This window comes from Budorcas taxicolor, chromosome 16 (assembly GCF_023091745.1).
Source record: "Budorcas taxicolor isolate Tak-1 chromosome 16, Takin1.1, whole genome shotgun sequence".
NCBI classification, from domain to species: domain Eukaryota; kingdom Metazoa; phylum Chordata; class Mammalia; order Artiodactyla; family Bovidae; genus Budorcas; species Budorcas taxicolor.
In genome coordinates this window covers 19,841,088-19,867,437 of record NC_068925.1, presented here as the reverse complement: position 1 = coordinate 19,867,437, position 26,350 = coordinate 19,841,088, and the positions used below count along the sequence as shown (strand labels likewise).

Here is a 26,350-nt window from a genome sequence, read left to right as displayed (position 1 = left end):
CTGGAGCAGTGACGGATTTCCTCTTCTTAAGCTCTAAAATCACTGCTGATGCCAGCTGCAGCCATGAAACTAGAAGAAGACTGCTTCTTGACAGGAAGCTATGACAAACCTAGATGGTGTGTTAAAAAGCAAAGACATCACTTTGCTGACAAAGGTTCATAGAGTCAAGGCTATGGTCTTTCTAGTAGTCATGTACAGATGTGAGAGCTGGACAATAAAGACAGCTGAGCACCAAAGAATTGATGCTTTTGAACTGTGGTGTTAGAGAAGACTCTTGAGAGTCCTTTGGAAAGCAAAGAGATCAAACCAATCAATCTTAAAGGACATCAACCCTGAATACCCTTCGGAAGGACTGATGCTGAAGCTGAAGCTCCAATAACTTTGGCCACCTGACAGGAATAGCTGATTTATTGGAAAAGACCCTGATGCTGAGAAAGACTGAGGGCAAGAGGAGAAGAGGACAACAGAAGATGAGATGGTTGGATGGCATCACTGATTCAAGCGACATGAACCTGGGCAAACTCCAGGAGACAGTGAGGGACAGGGAAGCCTGGCATGCTACAGTCCCTGAGGTTGCAAAAAAATCACACATGACTTGGTGACTGAACACCACCACCACCTCCTTCCTGCACCCCAACCACGTCCTGCTCTTCTCATATCCACCTCTCAGCACAAGGAGAACAGAGAAAGCAGAGGACATGTGAAGTTAGGTTACAGAGGAGGTGGTACCAAGATCTCCTCTCCCAGTGTAAGCAAGGAGGCAGTCATTTTGTGGCCTTCTCTTCTTTACCCCAATGACTTCATGTCAAGAACCTGAGAAACCACACTGATCAGTACATGTGGTTCCATCATGGTGATCACAAACCTACGGTGGAAGTGACTTTTCTCTCCTAAGGTAGTTCAGTGATTATCATTAATGTCTATGTAAAAATTTAAATGATTTACATTTTGAAAATAATGAGTGTATCTTCCCAAGCAATACAAGGCCCCTTAAATCTTGTAACCACAATCTCTACCTGGATAATCATTTTTTTAACAAAATGTTTTAACTCTCCTCCATTATTTTTTAAATACTTATTTAGATTCACCAACATATCGAGAAATGCCTTTGCTAGTAATGTTTGCAGTATTCCATTCCTTCGTCTTCTAAGTAAAATAACCTTATCAAAGCGCATTTCTTCAGCAGTCCTTCCACTGAGGGTTATAAGTGACAAACTCTTTCTGTATTATATGGAAACATCTCTCATTCATTTCTGAATGACAGTTTTGCTGAATGTAAAGTTCTAGGTTGAAACTATTTCCTCAACTAACTCGAGAATAGCCTACTGTCTCTTCTGGCTTCTACTGGTGCTCACGAAAAGTCTGTTTTATATCTAGCTAGAGTGTATTTGGGAGCTTCCCTGATGGCTCAGACAGTAAAGAACTGCCTGCAAGGCAGGAAACACAGGTTCAATCCTTGGATTGGGAAGATCCCCTGAAGGAGGAAATGGCAACCGACTACAGTATTCTTGCCTGGAGAATTCCATGCACAGGAGTCTAGCGGGTTACAATCCAAGGGGCTGCGAAGAGTCAGACACAACTGAGCGATTCATTCTCTCTCTCTCTCACACACACAGTGTACCTGTCAGTAATCTATGGACACCTTTTGATATTTTTATCTTCTATTACATCACAATGTGTATACTGATTCACAAAGTGTGAAATTTGGTTTTATTCAGCCTTGATGTATTTCTTTAATCAACATAATCAAGGCTTTCTCCAAAATTGTTAGCAATTATCTTTTCTAAATCCCCCCATCTCCACTATTCCCTTCTGAAAGTGACTGTCTCATTTCTTCTTTTCCTATTTTCTACTCACTTTCTGCTTCACTGTGAATGATTCTCTCAGACGCATCCAGCAATCCACTGTCTTTTTATTTGTCCTTCTGTTTAACACATTAAGTCAGCAGTCCCCAACCTTCTGGCATCAGGGACCAATTTTGTGGAAGACAATTCTTCCACAGACTGGGGCTGGTAGGAGGGATGGAGAGAGATGGCTTTCAAGCAATCGTGCACGTTACTCCTAATCCAAACGCACCACTGATCTGACAGGAGGTATGGGTCAGCCTGGACGCTGGGGACCCCTGCACTGAGTATGAGTTTTGTTTTGAATTTTCAATGGCTTTCAAATTTCTAGTTTTATTTCGCTTCTCTTCTGACTGTTCCTATTTATTATAGTCGAGTCCTTCCTCTTTCTCATCAAATAACGTGCAATTTATTCAGTAGTACCTAACTGTTCAATTATTTTCAGCTCTAAGGTACATTTGTACTCCAACTGCCTACATTTTATGACTTTCCCTCATTTGCTCTCATGTGTAGTTTACAAATTTGGGGAGGTTATGGGCTCACTTTCAGTAGAAAATATTTATTTTGTGAAGCCCTGTGTGCCATGTCTTATTCGGTTTCATGTCCACCCCTAGAAATGTAAATGACCCTAGACCAGTTCTATAAATTTCTCAAATTGGAATTCCCAAAGCACAAAGACTTATCTTTTGCTTTCAATTCATGTATTTGTACTCCTAATATGACTGTGGCCTCAATTTCTCATTGATAGTTTTCTCCTGCACTACCTTTCCCAATCCAAGACGTGGAACATATATCAAGATTTCCTATTCTAAAATTATTAAGCAAAATTTTCCCAGTCTTCTTCTCAGGGACTGAGGCAGATTATTAAAGCTTCAGCTTTTTGCAAGAGGCTGGATTTACACGCTCCCCTGAAGCCATGCCTCCTGGTCCTGGTGGAATCCCAGAATCTAGAGACTTGACTTTGATATGTGGTATGCAAGTATGTATAAAGAAACAAATAACAAATGCAATTCAATACCTGATATTAATAGAATATATACTATTTTAGTATTTTTACCCAATATTTCTGTATGTCAGTATTGGGGGGGCTAGTGTCAGCTGATTTAGCATTGTTACTGTAAATTCCGATGGTTTAGCAAGTAAAGAATCTGCCTGCAATGCAGGAGATGCAGGTTCGATCTCTGAGTTGGGAAGGTCCCCTGGAGGAGGAAACAGCAACCCACTTCTGTATTCTTGCCTGGGAAAATCCCAAGGACAAAGGAGCCTGATGGACTACAGTCCACAGAGTCACAAGGAGCCTGACACGACTGAGCACACACACATACACTGAAAATCCTAAGCAAGCAAATAAGACATACTCAGGGTAGTGGTGAGTACACAACAGACATCCAGGCATCAAGTCTCCTCGCCAATGACTGAGCTATTTCAGCTGTGTTGCTGTAAATCCCAAGTCAGAAATACAACCTACTTAGGATAGCATTCAGGACACAATAGGCATCCAAATGCCACTCCTTTCTCCAATGAATTCTGGCCCTAAGATGTCAATTCCCACCTTATTCCTAACTTGCAGGGCTCACAAACCTGTTACAAATACAAAAAACAAGACAGCTAACCCACCAAGCTGTACTTGCGACATCAGTGCTGCAAGCGCATCAGACCACAGCAGAAGAGAAGCGAGATCAAGCAAGCCTCCCGAATTCTAGTCCAGCACAGCCCTCAGGCCACAGAAATTCACTTTCATTCTCCATTAAGCCAAAATTTCCTCCTCAAGTTTGCCCTCCGCTGTTCAGTTAGGTTATAACTCAGATGACTCAGGTGACTTTGGCTGACGATTCTAGTCTTTCAGAATGAACAGAGTTTTCTGATCCTTTAGGAATCAGGACACACAATGACTTTCCAGGACTGACTTTCAAAACTGTCTTTTAATATGAGAATGAAACATGTAATATGTTTCCAATATGCATCTACATTTAAACTTGAATGACTGGGGAAATAAGTCCTAAAACTGCTATTCTGTCCTGTAACTCAGCCTACGCTACCTATTTGAAACACTCTTATTACTAACCTTCTTAAATCTAAAGAGGAATTAAGAAGAAAATTTAAATGTTTCTTTTAAAAAATAATTTCCCTTTTTCTTACTCAAATCAGATACAATGTGCATATAACATTTTCATTAACATTTTACTGAAGCTGTCCTAGCGCACACGTTTGTATGTGTTTTGTGCGTTTAGTCGCTCAGTCGTGCCCAACCCTTTGTGCCTGCCAGTCTCGCTGTCCATGGAATTCTCCAGGCAAGAATACTTGAGTGGGTTACCATTTCCTTCTCCAGGGGGTCTTCCTGACCCAGGGATCTCCAGTCTCTTAAGTCTCCTGCACTGGCAGGCAGATTCTTTACCGTCTGAGCCACCAGGGAAGAGCTACAGTAAGAAACTGCTACACCTAAATACCACCACGGCTTTTAGGCTTAAAAACGCTTGCTCTCAGCCTTGCTCATCTGACTCAAATATTTCAAATCAATCTTGATTATACAACTGGAGTCAGGAACTATTTGTCCTGTGTACTTCTGTGTTACTCCTGGGCAGAACTGTGGCTACAGGCCAGATCCGATTCTGGTCATCCATGCCACAGCAGTCACAGGAGTCAGCCCCAGGTCAGAACTGTCTGTTGAGATTTTCAGATCAGACACTGAGATTTCATACTAGTCCAGTCCTGCACACCAAAAAAAAAAAAAAAAAAAAAAAAATCACCTATCTAGGTTATAAGTTACAAGGCTTGTTTGCTGCATGAATGTTCAACTTACCCCAGGTCTTCCTGAAATGTGATAACAAACCTACTTTGTCAGCTATGGTTTTCAACTCATGCATGTACCAAACAAGACGCAACAGGTTATACCCATGGGACTAAAAGCTTAAGTATCCATGTTGAGGAAACCAGTACAGTTTCAGGGATCTCAAAAATATGAAAATTTTTATATGCAGTTGTGACATTAGAAAAAACAAAAAAGGTGATAAAGACACATGTTCCTTTAGGAACTAAAATGCACCTCACGAGTTTCATGGCACAGATAGCACCACTTCTCCAAGCCACTGAAAGCTCAGACTTGACATATTAGCCAAGTAACCTACCTGAGAGCAGACCTTCCATAGATCATTAAAATCCACATTCCTCTTTACAGGAACACCAGCTGAAGAACCCCTCCTCCTCAATTTTAGATCAACCTAGATCAGTCCTTTCCCACAGTCCCTGGCCCATCACTTTTATGGTAATACCTTTATGATGCCTTTTCTGTACCTATATGGAAGGTCTTGTATGAACTAGCTCAGGCACTAGCGAGGAGAGTTGACACCTCTTGTGTACTGACCACTAACTGCCCTGAGTATGTCATATTCGCTTGCTTAGGATTTTCAGTGCATGTGTGTGCTCAGTCGTGTCACGCTTTGTGACTCTGTGGATTGTAGCCCACCAGGCTCTTTTGTCCTTAGGATTTTCCAGGCAAGAATCCTGGAGTGGGTTGCTGTTTCCTCCTCCAGGGGACCTTCCCAACTCAGGGATCAAACCTGCGTCTCCTGCATTGCAGGCAAATTCTTTACTTGCTGAGCCATCGAGATTTACAGTAATAATGCTTAATCAGCTGACACTAGCTCCACCTAATCTTAGCTAATATCTTTTTTCTACAACCATGACTTCCATGTCATGACTTCATTTCTAGAATGAAACTTAATTTTCCCTGATCGTAATCTGTTTCACTGGAAGTCATTCCTTCTCTCATCACGTCCCTGCCATCTTTTGTTGCTGTTCAGTGGCTAAATAGTGTCTGACTCTTTGCGACCCCATGAACAGCAGCACACGCCAGGATTCCCTGTCCTTCACTATCTCCCAGAGTTTGCTCAAACTCATTTCCATTGAGTTGGTGATGTTATCCAACCATCTCATCCTCTGTCGTCCCTTTCTTCTCCTGCCCTCAATCTTTCCCAGCATCAGCGTCTTTTCCGATGAGCTGGCTTTTCTCATTAGATGGCCAAAGTATTGTCACTTGTTAGGCCCTGCCATAAGATCTCAAGGACATCCCTGCACAAGATCAACCCAAGCATGACATTCAATTATCCTCTCTCTGCCTCAACTGCAGCTTCCAGATCAACCTATCACCTTTGCTGAGGAGCTGGGCATCTGATCAGCTGGCTTTTCGTCCCATTCTCTATCACCATCCTGGTACCTACATGTCCACCCTGATGACCTTTACAGTTCTATGACCCCTATTTCAACTACTTTCACCTTTAAGTCAGTCCAACATATGATTTAAATGACTACATCATCGAGAACTGCTCCAACTCCAAAATCTTAATTTCAGCCTTTGACAACAACTTCCTATCTTCACAATTTCCACAATTTCCTTTTAAGTCATCAACCTGCTCTACCTTCCCTCTAGTCCCTAGAATCCTTGCACCCTCCTTTGCTTACCTGGTACTCCATTACAATTTTACAATTTCAACTGCTTTGCCATTTTATGTTTTCTCTTCCCTTTGTGTGTCATACCCATTTAATTACATTTTCAATCCTGAATCAAGCCAACACTGTTTTCTCTTGCTCTTGTTCCCTCCCAGTACTGGAGGATTAAGGAAGAAACTCATATAACTGTACCAAACAGGTCCCTTATAAGGATTTATCATCTCTGCAATCCCTGAAACATGCCCCCATGTCTTTCTCCTCCACAGAACTCCTTCCTGACTCTTCCGTCACAGAGAAAGAAGCCTCTCTTCTCTATTGGGTCTACTATGTCCTAGACACTATATACATACACTCCTGACTTCTATGGGACTAGCAACATCTCCATTCTTTCAATCTTTAAATGCTTTCTCTGTCAACTCCCTTCTCTGACTAACAAGCATGCTCAAGCTTCTAAAACCCTAGAGAAAAAAATAAAGCACTGAATATCTTTTCCTCCATCTAGCCTTGCTCCTTAAACTATCACTTCATTTCTCTGCTCTACTTCACCATCAAACTTTTGAAAGACATGCTGAATTTGCTGTCTCTAATCTCTGATCTTTTAATTTCTCAATTCCTGCAATCTGTCTCCCCACCACAACCGAACTTTGCAAATGATATTCTACCACCAAAACCAACGCCATTTCTCAACTGCACAATGTGTCCCTTTAGCTCTTCATTTCCTATCCTGTTCCCTTAAAAAGCTAATGTTCCCCAGGATTTTAGTTCTGGCTTTTCTTTACAGATATCCTTTCAATGGAAAATCTTATCAATTCTTATCTTTCAATTACCACAGAAGTGTTGCGGTTTCTAAATGGTTTTTTTTTTTTTTCCCTAGCCCTTTCTTCTTTCCTAAATTCCAAAGGGGTACTCCCTACTGTTTCCTGAGCTCCTATATTCGGATACATACAGGAATACTCAAAAGAAACATATTTAATCATTCTAATTATTCCTCACACTGCACCAATATGTATGCTTCTCTCACTCCATTCCCTTTCAATTTAAAATATTACCAGCCACCCAACTGTCAAAATTAGAAAGCCATCTCTCTTCTTTAATTTTCAACATCTAATCAGATAACAATCCTTATCGTTTTGGGATGGCTTACGAAATGTTTCTCAAATAGTCTCATCTTTACCGTCTACTCACTCTGGTTGAATCTCTGCTTCTCTTGCCAGATACCTTCCCTGATCTGCAGTCCACTTTTCCTATTAGCTATTACTGTTATCTTTCTAAATCACTGATCTGATCAAGTCATTCTCTGCTTAAAGTTCTTTAATTGTTCTCCTCTCCTTCAGAATCAGGTATTAACCTTTCTTTAGTCTTATATCCTTCTTATTCCTCTCAAGTACCTGAGACCATTTAGCTAGCTATCCTCTATTTTCCTACAGAACTGTGCTTCTACTCAGGAGATGAAGTTTGCCTGAACTACTACTATTCCCAAGGCATAACACTTAAAACATAAGGCAATAAAGAAATGTCTAATCAGAGTATAAAAACCCACTCATTTTCCAAAGTACTTAAGATTCTTGAATATATAGTCAGACTTGTATCCAGAAGCTAACTTACCACTAAATATATTCAATATTCTATATAATCAAAACAGAAACAATACGAATTCCACAAGAACAAAGTACATGCACAATCAGCACAAGTTTGAGAAATAATCTCATTTGTGTGATACACATTAGTTAAAACTAACCTGCCAGTGCTGGGTGACAGCATTCCACACTCCCACTTTCCCTGTGTGACTCGTGGCCACCAACTGGTTACCAATAAAGAAGAGAGCATCGACAGGAACACCAAGGCTGAATACTCCTTAAATGATAATAAAAAAGAGAGGTTAATCAATCACCATCTTTCAGTCAATCAAAAGTCAGTCTAAAAACATCTTAAAGGTATCTCATTTCTACAAATTATGTGCCAGACATTTTGGGAACCAGAAATAAGAAACTTTAATTAAGCTCTTAAACAGCATGTAAAAGTTTGCCCCAAGTAATCTCACTGTGATTGAACAGCTTGGTATCTGAAGCTGTGGCTCCCAAACCTAGCTGGTGTTGTTCAGTACAACCCCATGGGTTGCAGCACGCCAGGTTTCCCTGTCCTTTACCATCTCCCAGAGCTTGCAAAAGCTCATGTCCATTGAGTCAGTGATGCCATCCACCCATCTCATTGTCTGTCACCCCCTTCTCCTGCCTTCAATCTTTCCCAGCATCAGGGTCTTTTCTAATGAGTTGGCTCTTCACACCAAGTGGCCAAAGTAATGGAGCTTTAGTATCAGTCCTTCCAGTGAGTATTCAGGGTTGATTTCCCTTAGGATTGACTGGTTTGATCTCCTTGTTGTCCAAGAGACTCTCAAGAGTCTTCTCCAGCATCATAGTTCAAAGGCATCAATTCTTTGGTGCTCAGCCATTTTATTGTCCAGCTCTCACATCCATACATGACTACTGGAAAAACCATAGCTGACTATCAAAACAACCGAGTAGATTTAAAGTGAACATAATAAAATAGCAAGGATCCTGGGATTCATGCTAGACCCACTAAATGAGAAAACCCACTGCCTTTGTATAAAATCCATAGAAGCTTTAGCTACAGCCTACTCACAGACCTGATATTTGAGAATCACTGATCTGAAGACACAGACTTGGCAACCCAACTATCCACAACGTATCTAGAAATCTGAAAATAAGCAAACAATAAAAACGAAACAGCAAGTAGTCATGCTGTGTGCAAAGTAAACATTCAGGCCTTTATCAGAGCTTATTTTAAACCTCTCATCTGCCAATATTGCAGATTTCAATTTAATTGACTCCAACCACACTATACTAGGCCATGTGATTAAAATACATGAAATGATGGATAAACAACAAGGATTTACTGTATAGCACAAGGAACTATATTCAATATCTTCGCAGTAACTTGTAATGGAAAATAATCAAAAACAAAAAAAATAGAGAGAAAGGACTGTCCCAGCAGTCCAGTGGCTAAGAATCCACGTGCCAGTGCAGGGCATATAGGCTGGATCACTGGTCCCGGAGGATTCAACATGCCGGAGCAACTAAACCATGCACTGCAACTACTGAGCCCAACCACCCGAGAGCCCATGCTCTGCAACAAGAGAAACCAGCAAAAATGAGAAGCCCACGCATCACAGGAAAAAGCAGCCCCTGCTCACTGCAGCTAGAGGAAGGCCGCATGCAGCAACAAAGACCCAGCACAGCCAAAACTAATGTTTTCAAAAGAATATATACATATTATCTATCTCCGAATTACTCTGCTGTACAACTGAAGCTAACACAATACGGTAAATCAACTATACTTCAATAAAAAAGCAAATAAATATGAGAAAATAATATCTTACTAGGTACTTGGGATTTACAAGAGAGAAAAAAAAAACCCACAACCAATTATAACATAATGCAACAAAAGGATGTACAGAGTAATAACAAGAAGAATAAAAGAGAGTTTCTAGGAAAAAAGTTTTCAGAATCCTTCTTAGAAAAGAAGGCCTCTGAGTTGGGTTTTTTAAAAGGTGAAAACAAGTTCCTCAAAGTGGGGGATTTGGACTGGGTAAGCCCAGGGAATCTGAGAAAGGGGGACAGGAGAACAGGTGAGGAAGGACCTTGTAAGGAGAGCTCACATTAACAGCAAAAGAGCCACAACTGCCCCGGCTAACCTTGGTCTCCGGTGTGCGGCACCGCACAGCCGTCTCTCTTTAGCCGAGCACTACACCTGCAGTCAGGAAGATTAGTATTGGAATCCTGGCTCTGAAAGTACCTTTGCCACTTTTCGGGTTACTTATCTGATCGATAAAACAGGGTCTATGCTCAATGTCTCAAGGCTCACTTTTACCTTAAAAATGCTGTAATCCAATTTTGACATTTAAATAGTATTAACTTCATTATTTGAAAAGCATCTTATGAAAAGCATCTTTTTATCTAACCACAAGTCTCATTATAGAATAAGTCTAAATAAGTCTCATTATAGAATACCGTTTTATGTGGATCTTTAGCTTTTTCAGGTATCAGATTTTTTTTATTTTTAAAAAGGTAACTAATATGTGACAACAAGAAAAATTTTCTCAGCATCTAGCTGAGAAAAACAAAGATTCACAAGGCTTTGAAGAACTCATGGGAAGAAACAAAGCAATTAAATGTAACTGCAATGTGTTAAAAGCATAAGCCAGAAAAGGTAACTGATCTCTTTTGAATTTTGTATCAATGAGGGGTATTTCTCTTTCTGTTCAGAACTGTACTACATATGAGACCAGGCCAGTGGCAATAAACACCTTGAAAATTCTCAACCAATCTTGAAAAAGCCAGGCATCTCGCAAGGATTAAAAATGATATAAACTTGACAAAAATGAAAAACAAATCTGGAAAGTATGGCCAGGAATGTCTTCCATATACACATCTTAACTTTTATGTACTTATAAATACATATTTATGCACATGAATAGATCACCTCAGCCCAACCTGTCAACCAGAAAAACCAGAGCATAATAAAACAAAGTCTGCACACAAAGCTAAGCTCTTTCATCAAAACTGGTTGAGAAACAAACTTGCCACTTCAAAGCACAGTATAATCATTTCACATGCAATTTCAGGGATTCTCATATATTAGTATTTTAATTTTGATGCTAGACAATTTTTCAGAACATGTTAAGATACCTATATTCAGTAATACAGGCTATGTGAAAGGTAGAAATAAAAACTGGAAAACTAACAAACACTGATTACTTGACAGAAGAGTGAGATTCTGGGAAAGCAAGGAAGACATTCTGAACGATCTCAAGAAATTTAGTGTCACCCCTTACCCTTTAGACTCAACAATCCTGACTGCTATCCACAAAGAAGACACTGTGAATGACGATGACAAGTTCTTGTCTTAAGGGAGCCTCCTGGTAAAACACTGCTTATAGAAGCAATCCAGCAGTACTGTCTGATACAAGTTATAATGAAGGAATTCACCCTCTAAGGGAGCTCTATCACAGATACACCAGCTCTCAAGTTTTTTTTGGATGGTTCTGTCAAGTTCTGAAGAATATTTTTAATAACAAATCATCTCTTTTACAGGGTGTGAACAAATTACTATGTATTATCTCATTAAGTAGCTAGCAAGTCAGCCTTTGGGGGAAAAAAAAAGGCAAGGCATAAAATCTTCACTTATTGGCATGTTACAAGTGGCAACTTGTAAAAATAAACAAAAATCACAATTGATCTCCTTTCTATATAATTACAAGTATATTATAATTTCAAAATATTTTAAGTTTTTTCCCTAAAGTTTTAAGGAGAACTTTCACTACCAGTCATGATGGATACATGACATCAGACTATTTCTCACTATAAACAATAGTAACAAAAGACTGGCCAAAATACAGGAGACAGCTGTTTTCAGACACTGGCCAACAGGCAGCAGGAGACTTGAAAGCCAGTAAATACATAAGATAAGCCCCAGGATCAAACTGGCTTTCTGTGTAAGCCTTCCTGACAACAGGGAGGTGAAACCCAAGGGAAAACCAAACGACGATTTTTCTCAACTGAGAAAGCTGAGATCAGGGGCCAGAGCTGTTGAGGAAGCTAGAATTTAAGAATAAGATATAAGAAAGAAAGGAAACACACCATGGTGGGTGTGGGGATGGCACAGAATTTTAGAGGGGTTTCCCTAGTTTCCCTATGCCTTGGCTGAGGCCAGGCTGCACCTGGGCTGGCCTAAGAATCCACAAGGAATAAAAAAGAGAGGCTGCAGCAGGCCTGGGAGCTGAGTGGAGATAGCAGAGGTCACTTGTGGGTGAATTCAATAGTTCCAGCTCAGTAAGTGTGAAGTCTTTCACTCTTCAGGCATTCTGTTAAGATTCCAAAATGACAATACTTAACACACCCTGAGTAGGAGCCATGCCCTAAAATAAAATATAAAGCTGAGAAAGACTACCTGTCCTTAACAAAGCAAACAAACAAGCCTAGCAGAATAAACATCCTCTGGTAATTTAACTGCCTGCTGGAACAAAACTCATCTCTTAAAAGAAGACAGCACTATTAACCCATACTCCCTACATAACAGATCATGCAATGCCCAACATATGTCACAAGTTCCTAGACATGTGAAAAAGCAGGAAAATGTAACTCAAAACAAATCAGATGATTCAGATAATAGATTTAGCAGACAAAAACTAGTAAAACAGCTATAATGAATATGTTGAGTTTAATTAAAAAACAGGACATAGTGAGTGAACAGACTAGAAAAATCTCAGCAGAAAACAAACTAAAATAAAAATTTAAAAAGGCAATCTTAGAGCTGAAAAGGCCAACATTTCAAATAAAAAACTTATCATATAGGCTCCACTACAGACTAAATGAATACCACAGCGAAATGGCAAAAGACAGTAAGATACTGATCTAAACTGAAGGATGGGGAGAAAAGAAACTGGAAAAAAACTAGTGCTCCAATGGTCTCTGAAGTGAAGGGAAGTCACTCGGTCGTGTCGGACTCTTTGCGACCCCATAGACTGTAGCCTGCTAGGCTCCTCTGTCCATGTGATTTTCCAGGCAAGCGTGCTAAAGTGGATTGCCATTTCCTTCTCCAGGGGATCTTCCCGACCCAGGGATCAAACCCGGGTCTCCCTCATTGCAGGCAGACACTACCGTCTGAGCCACCATGGAAGCCCAGTGGTCTCTAGGCAAATATAAAGCAGCCTAACATGAAACTGAATCTCAAAAAGAGGAAGAGAGAAGAGGGAATGAGGGAGGGATAATAGGGAAAGAGAAATGGGTGAGGGGAAGTGGGGGAGGAGGACAGAAGCCTCCTCCCTCAGTGGTGTCAACCCAAAATGTCTCCAGACATTCCCACAGGCCCCGGAGGGACATTATCCCTCGCTGCAAACTAATAATCCAATCTATGCACAGATTAGATGAGATCTGCGTAATCTAATCTATTAGGAATCAGTAAGAGGGTGACAATCTCATAAAAAGAGGGTAATGATTTTTAAAAGACATGTCTCAAAAGAAACAGTACAAATGGTCAATAAGAACATGAAAAGATGTTTAATACCATTAGTCATTAGGGAAATACAATGAAACCCAACATTAAAATCACTGTATATCCACTGAAGTGAAGTCGCTCAGTCATGTCCAACTCTTTGCGACCCCGTGGACTGTAGCCTGCCAGGCTCCTCTGTCCATGGGATCCTCCAGGCAAAATACTGGAGTGGGTTACCACTTCCTTCTCCAGGGCATCTTCCCGACGGAGGGATTGAACCCAGGTCTCCCGCACTGGAGGCAGACGCTTTAACCTCTGAGCCACCAGGGAAGCCCATATGTCCACTAGAATGGATCAAATTAAGACAATGTCTCAAATTAAGACAATAAAGTGTTGGAAAAGGTATGGAGCAACCAGAACTCTAACATAATATAATAAAAAATGAAAAGTCACTCAGTTGTGTCTGACTCTTTACGACCCCATGGACTGTAGCCTACCAGGCTCTTCCGTCCATGGGATTTTCCAGGCAAGAATACTGGAGTGGGGTGCCATTTCCTTCTCCAGGGGATCTTCCCGACCCAGGGATTGAACCCAGGTCTCCCACATTGTAGGCAGACGCTTTACCATCTGAGCCACCAGGGAAGTCCTAACATACTGCTATACAAATGTAAAATGATTTAACCATGTGCAAGACACTTGTATATTTTCTCATAACATTAAGCATACACTTTTCATGCATCCCAGAAATTCCACACCTAGATATTTAATTTATAAAATGCCCATAAAAAGAGTTCTACTTAAATGTTAATGGTAGCTTTATTCTTAGCATCCCCAAATTGAAAGTAAACCAAATGTCTATCAACAGATGAATAGATAAACAAATTCTGGCATATTAATTCAATGGAATACTACTCAGCAATAAAAAGAGATGCACCACGAAAACACTCAACAACACGATGAATCTCAGAAGCATTATGTTGAATGAAAGAAGCCAGACACAAAAGACGCACTACATAATTTCACTCATATGAAGTTACAGACAAAAGAAATCTAATCCATGCTGACAAAAAGCCTAAACTGCTGTGTAAACACTGGGGTTTCTGCTGAACATCTGCTTTCCTTTCAAGAATCTGGAGTCTTGGTACAGGATAGGCAGAGGGTACTTCAGTGACTAACCTTAGTAATAAACTTGGGTACCAAGTCTCTAATGAACTTCCTTGAGACATCTCACAGTTCAGTTCAGTTCAGTTCAGTTCAGTTGCTTAGTCGTGTCCGACTCTTTGCGACTCCATGAATCGCAGCACGCCAGGCCTCCCTGTTCATCACCATCTCCCGGAGTTCACTCAGACTCACGTCCATCGAGTCCATGATGCCATCTAGCCATCTCATCCTCTGTCGTCCCCTTCTCCTCCTGCCCCCAATCCCTCCCAGCATCAGAGTCTTTTCCAATGAGACAACTCTTCTCATGAGGTGGCCAAAGTACTGGAGTTTCAGCTTTAGCATCATTCCTTCCAAAGAAATCCCAGGGCTGATCTCCCTTCAGAATGGACTGGTTGGATCTCCTTGCAGTCCAAGGGACTCTCAAGAGTCTTCTCCAACACCACAGTTCAAAAGCATCAATTCTTCGGTGCTCAGCCTTCTTCACAGTCCAACTCTCACATCCATACATGACCACAGGAAAAACCATAGCCTTGACTAGATGGACCTTAGTCGGCAAAGTAACGTCTCTGCTTTTGAATATGCTATCTAGGTTGGTCATAACTTTTCTTCCAAGGAGTAACCGTCTTTTCATTTCATGGCTGCAGTTACCATCTGCAGTGATTTTGGAGCCCCCAAAAATAAAAGTCTGACACTGTTTCCACTATTTCTCCATCTATTTCCCATGGAGTGATGGGGCCAGATGCCATTATCTTCGTTTTCTGAATGTTGAGCTTTAAGCCAACTTTTTCACTCTCCTCTTTCACTTTCATCAAGAGGCTCTTTAGCTCCTCTTCACTTTCTGCCGTAAGGGTGGTATCATCTGCATATCTGAGGTTATTGATATTTCTCCCAGCAATCTTTATTCCAGCTTGTGTTTCTTCCAGCCCAGCGTTTCTCATGATGTACTCTGCATGTAAGTTAAATAAGCTGGGTAACAATATACAGCCTTGACATACTCCTTTTCCTATTTGGAACCCAGTCTGTTGTTCCACGTCCAGTTCTAACTGTTGCTTCCTGACCTGCATACAGATTTCACAAGAGGCAGGTTAGGGGGTCTGGTATTCCCATCTCTTTCAGAATTTTCCACCGTTTATTGTGATCCACACAGTCAAAGGCTTCGGCATAGTCAATAAAGCAGAAATAGATGTTTTTCTGGAACTCTCTTGCTTTTTCGATGATCCAGCGGATGTTGGCAATTTGATCTCTGGTTCCTCTGCCTTTCCTAAAACCAGTTTGAACATCAGGGAGTTCACAGTTCATGTACTGCTGAAGCCTGGCTTGGAGAATTTTGAGCATTACTTTACTAGCATGTGAGATGAGTGCAATTGTGCGGTAGTTTGACCATTCTTTGGCATTGCCTTTCTTTGGAATTGGAATGAAGAAACATCTCACAAGTTAGTCACAATTCACTGCTAGGGGAATTTTTAAGCAAATACCATTGGAAGGGAACTCCTGAAAGCTTGTACCTGGTTTCCACTGAACTTCTCCCTCTATTTGCCATGAAGTGATGGGACCAGATGCCACCATGGGTCTTTTCTCAATTCTGCTTTGCATGCTTTCACTATAAGACACACCATGGCTCCAAGTATGTATGCACTGAGTCCTCTGGGTCCTTCTAGCAAACCACTGAACCTGGGAATATCTTGAGGAACAGACACAGATATCGAGGAATGAAGCCCAAGGACTAAGCCCTGGGGCATGCCAACATTTTGAAATTTGGCAAATAAGGAAGAACTATCAAAAGGAACTGAGAAAAAGTAAAGAGCGAGGATAAAAATCAAGACAATGAAGTGTTCCAGAAGCCAAAGGAAGAAAGTCCTCAAAAGGAAAAGACTAATCAACTGTATCAATGACAGTTCTAATCAGATGAAGACTATGAACTAGATCCTAGGATTTAGCAGAGTACAGACCCATGGGTGGCACTAACAGGAGTAGCTGCAGACAGTGCTTAGGGACATGATTAGAGCAACTTCAAATCATGAAGAGGAGATGAGGAAGACATAGAAACAAGATCAGATAAGGATAATGTGGTAGGATTTCTGGGTAGCCTTTAAAGGTCCACCAGAGAGAGGTCACAAGTTAAGACTACTGTTCTGGGTGTGCACACATTTCTTTCTCTGCACTACACTTGGCTATTCAGAAAAGAAATGCCGATTTGGCCTGGGCTGTGGTTTCTTCAGGTAGGTAAGGCAAAGGGAGAGACTGAAGAAAACAGAGGCTCTATGCTAGAGTGACTGTAAACACAGAATCCAAGCCTGATGGCATGGGAAGCAATGAGTCAAGACCCCAGTGGAGTTAAAAAATTTCTGAGTTAGAAAATTAGAGTTAGTAATCTCAAAGGAATGAAGGGGAGTAATCCAAAGGGCAACGGAGCACTACATCAAGTGTAAGTCCAGATGGAATGAAATTCAAAATCTGGGCAGATGCGGTGGTCGGGGCTGGGGAGGATGGGACACTGAGAGAGAAGGGAAGAGACATGGTCTAGAATAAAGATTCCCCAAGCGTGGTCTGGGAATCCTCATGGGCCTGCGGAAACCCTCCGGGAGTCTCAAGTCAAGACTATTTTCATTCCCTTTAAAAATGAAAACCTCTCATTATCTGAAGAAGTACAGACAAGGAGTTTTCCAGAGGCTACATGACGTGAGGTCACCGTTGAGACAACGGCACCTGCACGTGTATTCTTCTGTTTTCTAGAATGGTTTATGGTGGCAGGCTGGGGGTACAGCTAAGTTTCCCAAGACTAACTTAATTTGGCCTAAATACTTCCACTATCTTAAGTAACTTTCTTCAGTTATAACTGCTGTAATTATTTTAGAATACAAGTTTTCCTTGAGCCTACAAAGAAATATAAGAAAAAGTTACACTTTGTTATTCTGCAATGTTAGTTTTTAAAATGTTATAAAAATCTTTCTACATTTTAAAAATTTACCTACAACTGTTAAATATTTTATTCTGAAATAAATTTATTTTTAATACATTTTTATTGTACTTAACTTGCCTCAATCCACATAAATCCAACAGAACTGACAAAGATAAATATGACCTAGCAGAGTTCTTTGATTCATGGAAGGAAGGACTCTAAAGAAACTGGCAAAACCAATACAGTATTGTAAGGTAAAATAAAGTAAAAATTAAAATTAAAAAAAAAAAAATAAAGAAACTGGTCAAAACTGCATATAAAAATTTTAAATAACAACTTTCCCCCCAATTTATAGATGTTAATAACTTGCTTTATTGTGCTTAAGCAACAAAACCTTTTTGAACAGGATTATAAAGCCAGTTTTGGGTTCTTTCAGACCAAATACTGGAAGAGTTTAAAGAAGGATTTTAAATGAAGATAGGAAAAACTTTTGATAAACTGTTACAGAACTTCAAACTAGAAATGAAAAAGTCACTGAAGCATCCTCCTGGGTAAGGTATGGCACTGCTCTAGCGAGAGGAGGGCACACCATTGCTAGGAGACTAGGCAAGCCCGGACAGACGGCGATGCTGAATGCCTGTGAGATGAACGTCAGTAAAGGAAACCACAATGCTGGCCCTTTCACTGACACAGTAAATCCTCAAGTTAAAGACTGGCGCAGACAGTAGCTTGTCTGCAGAACTGCATTTCTGTCTTACAAACACACAGATGTAGCTGCACCTCGTGTTCTGTTCCTCCCCCTCTAGTATCAGCCTCAACCAATCATTAAAGATCTTTTATATGAATATTTGATTACAAATACACATGGCACTGGAATACCCAAAGTGTTGAAAACTTATGAATCTCACGCCTTATCCTAGAACATCTGTGTTGATCTTTGCACTAACAATGCAAAGCAACATTGGGTACAAACAGCACACACCTTAGCATGAATCAAAGGAGTGGCAGTAAACTATGCTGGCAGTGATTAAATTCTTCTCTGCCACATTTTCAAGGAAAGAAAACAGATTAACTTAAGAATTTCCTAGATGAAGCAATCTGCCTAAGAAGTTTTACTGACTCAGTCTCAATTTTGAGGGTATGTCTTCTTAACATTCTGTGTAACTAAGTCCTCTCTCTGTGTCGAGAAGCACTTCCCTACTGCTGGAGCTGAGAGGAAACCAGCTGCTCCTTTTCCATGGGACCATTTTCACTGGACAGGATGACTTAACGACTATGTAATTCAGTTTTGGGTATCTGGTAGACTTTCCCCCAAAAGTGGAACAGAGCAAATCTGTTATTTCAGTGACACAAGCTCAATGCTTCAAGTGAATATCAGGAATCTGGAAAATGTTTTCTGCCACGGTAAGTATGAAAACTCCCTAACATACTGGAGTTCACAGATGTGATCAGTGGTTATAGTAATAAATGTGATTTTTTTAAATGTACTGTACAATGAAAGGTATCAACATTTCAAAGATTTTACATGACTCAGTAAACCAACACTTAACAAATGACCAGTGTATGATGTTATACAAAATTATATAAGGACAAAAAGACCCATTCAAAGTACAAAACAGACTGATTTCAATTTAACAGAGTATGTTCTATATGAACAGAGTTCATCAATATGATTTCAAAATTTGGGGACAGGTGCAAACAATATCAACAATTATCTAAAAAGATTATATAAAAATGTTTTTTCCAACTATATATCTGTGTGAGGCCAAACTCTCCACCAAGTTCTACCAGAATAACAAATCACACACAGGAGACTGAATGCAGAAATAGGTATCAGAATTCAATTAAACATAGAGGAGGTTTACAAAATGGTAAACCACTGCTACTCTTCCCATTTTGGAGATACAGTTATTTTTTACTAAAATTATTCATGTTACCATGTAATGAGTTTTTACCATTATTTTTTAAATTAAGTTATCAGAATTGCAGTATTAACTCCTATTCTGGTAAATAGCAATAGATATAACCTATGCAAACAAAAATAATTAACGGTCCTGAATGATTTAAGAAAGTAAAGTAGGCTTAGAGGAGATTGAAAAGCTTGAGAACTTTGGGTCTAGAAGCAACAAGTGGGGAGGACAAAGAAAGTTATCTACCCCACCTTCAGCCCAGTGGTATGAAAGAGGTGGAGAGAATGCAGCCACCACTAAACAGGATTCAGGAAGGGCACATTCTTACAGAGCAGTCAAGTCGGGTTTTTTGCCTCTTTACCAGATCATTCCTCTCACATTGAGCAGTCTTACTGTTACTGGACACTGAACAGAAGATGCACCAGCTCTAGCTAACTAATAAGTAGTCCAAGTTAATTTTGATATTTATGGGCAATCCCTCTTACACTTCAGAATATTAAATGCAACAGCATAAACCACATTTTCCTACCAATTTCGCTTCCACTTCCTCCATCTTGGACACTCCATAAGATGATGCTACTCTCTGAGGCAACAGCCACCATTTTGTCCTTGTCTCCGTGTGGACCCCCGACCACTTTTGCATTTAAAGCTACTCGTTCAATAGTCCAGTCCAAATATGGGCTTGTAAACACTTGTTGCCATCCTGATGATTCTTTGATTCTGTTGAATATAAACAGACAACATAAATAAGACTCAGCAGTACTTAGCAAAGAGAACATGAATGAATGTACCAAAATAAGTTGCATCACAGCTATTTATCTATGTAGTTACTAAAAACTAAAATACACAGAAACCACTTAAAAAGAGACTAAAGGTCTATACTCCTCCAAAGAATAATTTAGCAAAGTTCTCCAAACTATAAAGACTTAGAAACTTAAAAAAAAAAAAAAAAAGTATTATCTTTTTACATTTTACACAAAAAAGTGGTACTTTGTCATTATTTGTGAATAGAAATAGTCAACAAAATCAGTTTCAGGAGAATTAATATTTGAATCTATCAGTTACTATGCTTAACTGAAAATCAATCATTTCTTCATACTTCAGATGATAGTTTATTAAGACAAACTAAGATAACTTGGGAGTGACCTGGTATATGATAGCTTGGCATAATCAAATGAATGAAATGTGACCTTTGGAAACCACTCACTGAGGACTGGATTTTAAAGGTTTCACACAAAATGAAAAAAAATCTCATGAGCCTATTCCTTCTCCATAAGTAAAGGTGACTTATCATGATTTAGATTTAGCTGACTGAATAAAAATGCTTTAATATATAATTGTTGATAAACATACTTGTACATTTTTAATAACTTTTGCTGTTCTAACTGAATTGAAGTCTTTCAGACATGCATTATTTTGTGGGGTTACACTTTAAGCCTTCAAATGTTTAAAAACTACACAGTTAAGCAATCATGACAATAAACGACCTGAACTTTAATGATGCAATATTTATTTTTAAAGTTACGCAAAACAAGTGACAGAAACAAAACAAAGAATCTCTTTGCCTTACCCAAAGACAATAAATATGAGTATGTGCTCCTTTAAACACTACTACCTGATATAAAACCACGAAACTCAAACTTAAGCATTCATAAATGATGACCAACTAACAACCTATTAAAAAACACTTTAGCTTTATTTTTGTTTAAAATGTATGTTAAATACAGCTATAATCCACAAAAATATGCAATTCAACCTTTATTAATTCCAAGAATTAATGATTTCCTTAAACTTAAAGACAATATATAGAGAAATCTCACATGGTTTTCCTAGGCAATATATGGTCTGTAATTACCCACTTCAGCCACCAGGTGGGATTCATGTGTCAAAATACAAAAATCAAAATAATTATCCAACAAACCCTAAATACTGACAAAACACTGAGAAATTAAACCTAGATCTTCCTAAGGACTGGCAGACTGGACACAAAGCAGGGACTGCCAGCACTTCAAGAATAAAGACAATATGCCAATATGTGCATGCAGACATACACTAGGCACTAGGCTCACATTCTTCAAAAAAGGGATGCTGTACTGATTGAATGAGGTGAACGGTGCAATCTTATAACCACTGACTAATAAAATAATAAAACTAAATATGATCTAATCTTTTACAAAAACTACTTCTAAGTCATTTTCCTCTAGAGAAATTAGGGTATTGTAAAACAAAAAGATGACAACAGTAACAGAATCAGGACAGCACATTTGAGAGTGATTGTAATGATTACATAATTTAACTCAATGAGATATGTGCATTTACTACTTTTTAAGTTAAAATCAAGTACAAAGAAGAAGCAATATTTGCTTTACATTTTTCCATACACGTAAATACACAATTTTAAATGTGTAAAAACACAGAACAAGCTCTGATATTCCAACAACCCATCTCTTTATTCCTGCATAATAAAATAACACTCTGAAATCGCGACAGCTATGCAAAGAATATGGCTAACTTTCAAATTAAGACCATGAAAGATATAGTGGAGGGTATATGCTCTCAAATTTTTGAAACTTGCTGTAAATATACTGTAACCATATAAATATGTCAAAAGAATCTAAAATGACAATAAGAGCAAGTCATTATTGTCTAACATGTTATTAGACACTAAGTCGTGTCCAAATCTTTTGCGACCACATGGCCTACAGCCTGCTAGGCTCCTCTGTCCATGAGATTTCCCAGGCAGGAATTCTGGAGTGGGTTGCCATTTCCTTCTCCAAGGTATCTTCCTGATCCAGGGATCGTACCCATGTCTCCTGCACTGGCAGCCAGATTCTTTATCACTGAGCCACCAGGAAAGCCCAATAAAAACATATGTACAGATAATTACCTTAAATGTAAATGGATTAAATGCTTCAACCAAATGGCATAGACTGGCAGAACTGATTAAAAAAAAAAGATCTATATATATGTGTGTGCTGTTTGTAAGAGTTCCACTTCGTATCCAGGGACACAAACAGATTGAAAGTAAAATGGAAAAGGGCTTTCAATGAAAATGGCAATCAAAAGAAAGCTGCAGTAGTAATACTCATATCAGACAACACAGACTAAAATAAAGAGACAAGAGACAAAGAAGGACACTACATAATGAACAAAGGATCAAACCAAGAAGATACAAGTGTAAATATATATGCACCCAACATAGGAGCAACTCAATAAATAAAACAAATGTTAGCAGCCATGAAAGGAGAAATTAGCAGTAACACAGTAACAGGAAAACTTTACCACCCCAACTGTATCAATGGACAGGTCATCAGACAGAAAATTAATGAGGAAACATAGGTCTTACATGACACATTAGATCATTAGACTAGATGTTCTTAAAACGATATTTATAGAACATTCCATCCAAGAGCAGCAGCATACACATTTTTCTCAAGTGCACAGAGAAGATTTTCCAGGACAGATCACAAGCAGGCCATAAAGAAAGCTTTGGTAAAGTTAAGGAAATTTAAATCCTATCAAGCACCATTTTGATCAATGCTATGAGATTAGAAATTAATTACAAACAAAAAGCTGCTAAAAAAAAATAGAGGCTAAATGGATCACTGAAGAAATCAAAGAGGAAACCAAAACATACCTAGAAGCAAATAACAAAAACACAACAATCTGAAACCTATAGGACACAGCAAAAGCACTTTTAAGAGAGAAGCTTACAGCAATACAATCTTACCTCAGAAAACAAGAAAAATTTCAAATAGACACCATAACCTTACACCTAAACAACTAAAGAAAAAAGAAAACAAAACCCAAACTTACTGGAAGAAAAGAAATCATAAATATCAGCAGAAATGAATGAAACAGAGACAAAACAATATAAAAGATCAATGAAACTAAAAGCTGATTCTGTGAGAAGATAAAATTGATAAACCTCTAGCAAAAAAGAGGGCTCAAATGGATAAAATGAGAAATGAAAATGTTACAAGGGACAGCACAGAAATACAAAGGATAATGGACTACTAGAAGCAACTATATGCCAGTAAGACACCTAGACGAAATGTTTTAAGTTCTTAGAAAGGCACCACCTTCCAAGGCTACACCAGAAAGAAATGAAAAATATGAACAGACCAACCACAAACACTGAAACTGAAATTTAAAAACTTCCAACAAACAAAAGTCCAGGACCAGACGGCTTCACAGGTAAATTCTATCAAACATTTAGAGAAAAGTTATTATGTTATTACTGATCTGTCTAAAATCATTCCCAAAAACTGCAGAGAAAGGAACACTCACAAACACTTTCTATGGGGCCACCATTACCCTAATACTAAAACCAGACAAAAGTAACACACAAAAAGAAAACTACGGAGCAGTATCACGAATGATGAAGCCAGGCTTCAGCAGTCCGAGAACCGTGAACTTCCAGATGTTCAAGCTGGATTTAGAAAAGGCAGAGGAACCAGAGATCAAATTGCAACATCTGCTGGATCATAAAAAAAGCAAGAGAGTTCCAGAAAAACACCTACTTCTGCTTTAATGACTATGCCAAAGCCTTTGTGTGGATCACAAAAAATTGTGGAAAATTCTTAAAGAGATGGGAATACCAGACCACCTTAACTGCCTCCTGAGAAATCTGTATGCAAGTCAAGATGCAACAATTAGAACCAGACATGAAACAACAGACTGTTTCCAAATTAGGAAAGGAGCATGTCAAGGCTGTATGTTGTTACCCTGCTTATTTAACTTATATGCAGAGTACATCATCAGAAATGCCAGGCTGGATGAAGCACAAGCTGGAATCAAGACTGCCAAAGGGAAATAACAATACGTCAGATACACAGATGATACCAACCTTATGGCAGAAAGTGAAGAACTAAAGAGCTCCTTGATGAAAGTGAAAGAGGAGAGTGAAAAAGTTTGCATAAAGCTCAACATTGAAAAAACTAAGATCATGTCATCCAGTCCCATCACTTCATGGCAAATAGATGGGCAAACAATGGAAATAGTGAAAGACTTTATTTTGGGGGGTTCCAGAATCACTGCAGATGACGACTGCAGCCAAGAAATTAACAGACACTTGCTCCTTGGCAGAAAAGTTATGACCAACCTAGACAGCATATTAAAAAGCAGAGACATCACATTGCCAACAAAGATCCATCTGGTCAAAGCTATGGTTTTTCCAGTAATCATGTATGGACGTGAGATTTGGACCATAAAGAAGGCTGAGTGCCAAAGAATTGATGCTTTTGAACTATGGTGTTGGAGAAGATTCTTGAGAGTACCTTGGACTGCAAAGGAGATCAAACCAGGCAATCGTAAAGGAAATCAGTCCTGAATATTCATTGGAAGGACTAATGTTGAAGTTGAAACTCCAATACTTTGGCCACCTGATATGAAGAACTGACTCCTTGGAGAAGACCCGGATTCTGAGAAAGACTGAAGGTAAGAGGAGAAGGGGACGACAGAGGATGAGATGGTTGAATGGCATCACCGACTAGATGAACATGAGTTTGAGCAAGCTCCAGGAGTTGGTGATGGTCAGGGAAAAAGACAGTCTCTTTAATAAATGGTGCTGGGAAAACTAGACAGTTACCTACAAAAGAATGAAAAATTAGAACATTTTCTAATACAACACACAAACTCAAAATGGATTGGGCTTCCTTTGTGGCTTACTGGTAAAGAATCCACCTTCCAATGCAAGAGACACAGATTTGATCCTTGATATGGGAAGATCCCACATTGTGCAGAACAACTTAGTCTATGTGTCCCAACTGTTGAGCTGTGCACCCCAACTGTTGAGCCTGTGCGCTAGAGCCCGGGAGCTACAACTACGGAAGCCCACATGCCCTACAGACTATACTCTGCAACAAAGAGACGCCACCACCATGAGAAGCCTGTGCACTGAAGCAAGAGGGTAGACCCCACTTGCAGCAACTAGAGAAAAGTCTGCACAGCAATGAAGACCCATCACAGCCATAAATAAATACATAAAATTATAAAAAGTAAACTCAAAATGGATTAAAAACCTAAATGTAAGACCAGATCCTGTGAAAGTCTTAGATGAAAACGTAGGCAGTATGCTGTGATATGCATCGCAGCAAGGTCTTTTTTGAATCACCTCCTACAGCAATTAAAATAAAAAGCAATAAATAGGACCTGTGTGTGTATGTTAGTCACTCAGTCATGTCCTACTCTTTGGGACCCCATGGACTGCAGCCTGCCAGGCTTCTCTATCCATGGAATTCTCCAGAAAAGAATACTGGGGTGGTTTGTCATTTCCTTCTCCAGCAGATCTTCCCAACCCAGGTACAGAACCAGAGTCTGCGGCATTTCAGGCAGATTCTACACCATCTGAGCCACAGGGAAGCCAAATTAAACTTAAAAGCTTTTGCACAGCAATGGAAACCATCCACAATATATCTGCAAACAAAGACATTGATAAGGGATTAATCTCCAAATATACAAACAACTCATGTAGCTCAATATTAAAAAAAACAACAACCCGCAATCAAAAAATGGGTGGGTGGTCTAAACAAACATTTCTCCAAAGAGACATACAGATGACCAAGAGGCCCATGAAAAGAGGCTCTAATGTATTAGAGAAATGCAAAAACTACAATGAGCTATCACCTCACACTAGTCAGAATGGCCATCATAAAAAAATCTACAAACAATAAATGCTGGAGAAGATGTGGAAAAAAGGGAACTGTCCTACATTTGTTGGTGGGAATATAAATTGGTATATCATACAGAGAACAGTATGGAGGTTCCCTAAAAACCTAAATATAGTACTACCATAGGATTCAGCAATTCGACGTCTAGGCATGTATCTGAAGAAAACCATACTTTGAAAAGATACATGCACCTCAATGTTCATTTACAGCAGATGTGGTACATATATAGAATGAAATATTACTCGGGCATAAAAAATGAAATAATGCCAGTAGCAGCAACACAGATCTACCTAGAGATAATCACACTAACTGAAGTAAAACAAAGACAAATATCATATATCACATATATACAATTTTTTTTTAAAAGATACAAACAAACTCATTACAAAACAGAAACAGACTCACAAA

General features: G+C 39.3%; 1 protein-coding gene across 2 annotated transcripts in view; it reads right to left on the bottom strand.

Moving 5' to 3' along the window:
- Window positions 1-26,350, bottom strand: part of KCTD3 (potassium channel tetramerization domain containing 3) — a 64,236-nt gene that overhangs the window by 15,210 nt on the left and 22,676 nt on the right. For both annotated transcript variants that reach the window (XM_052653638.1, XM_052653639.1), the window contains 2 exons: window positions 19,801-19,991; window positions 8,029-8,144 (listed from right to left, as the gene is read on the bottom strand). In XM_052653638.1, the coding sequence (XP_052509598.1) occupies window positions 8,029-8,144; window positions 19,801-19,991 (307 nt within the window). The remainder of the gene's footprint in view (window positions 1-8,028; window positions 8,145-19,800; window positions 19,992-26,350) is intronic.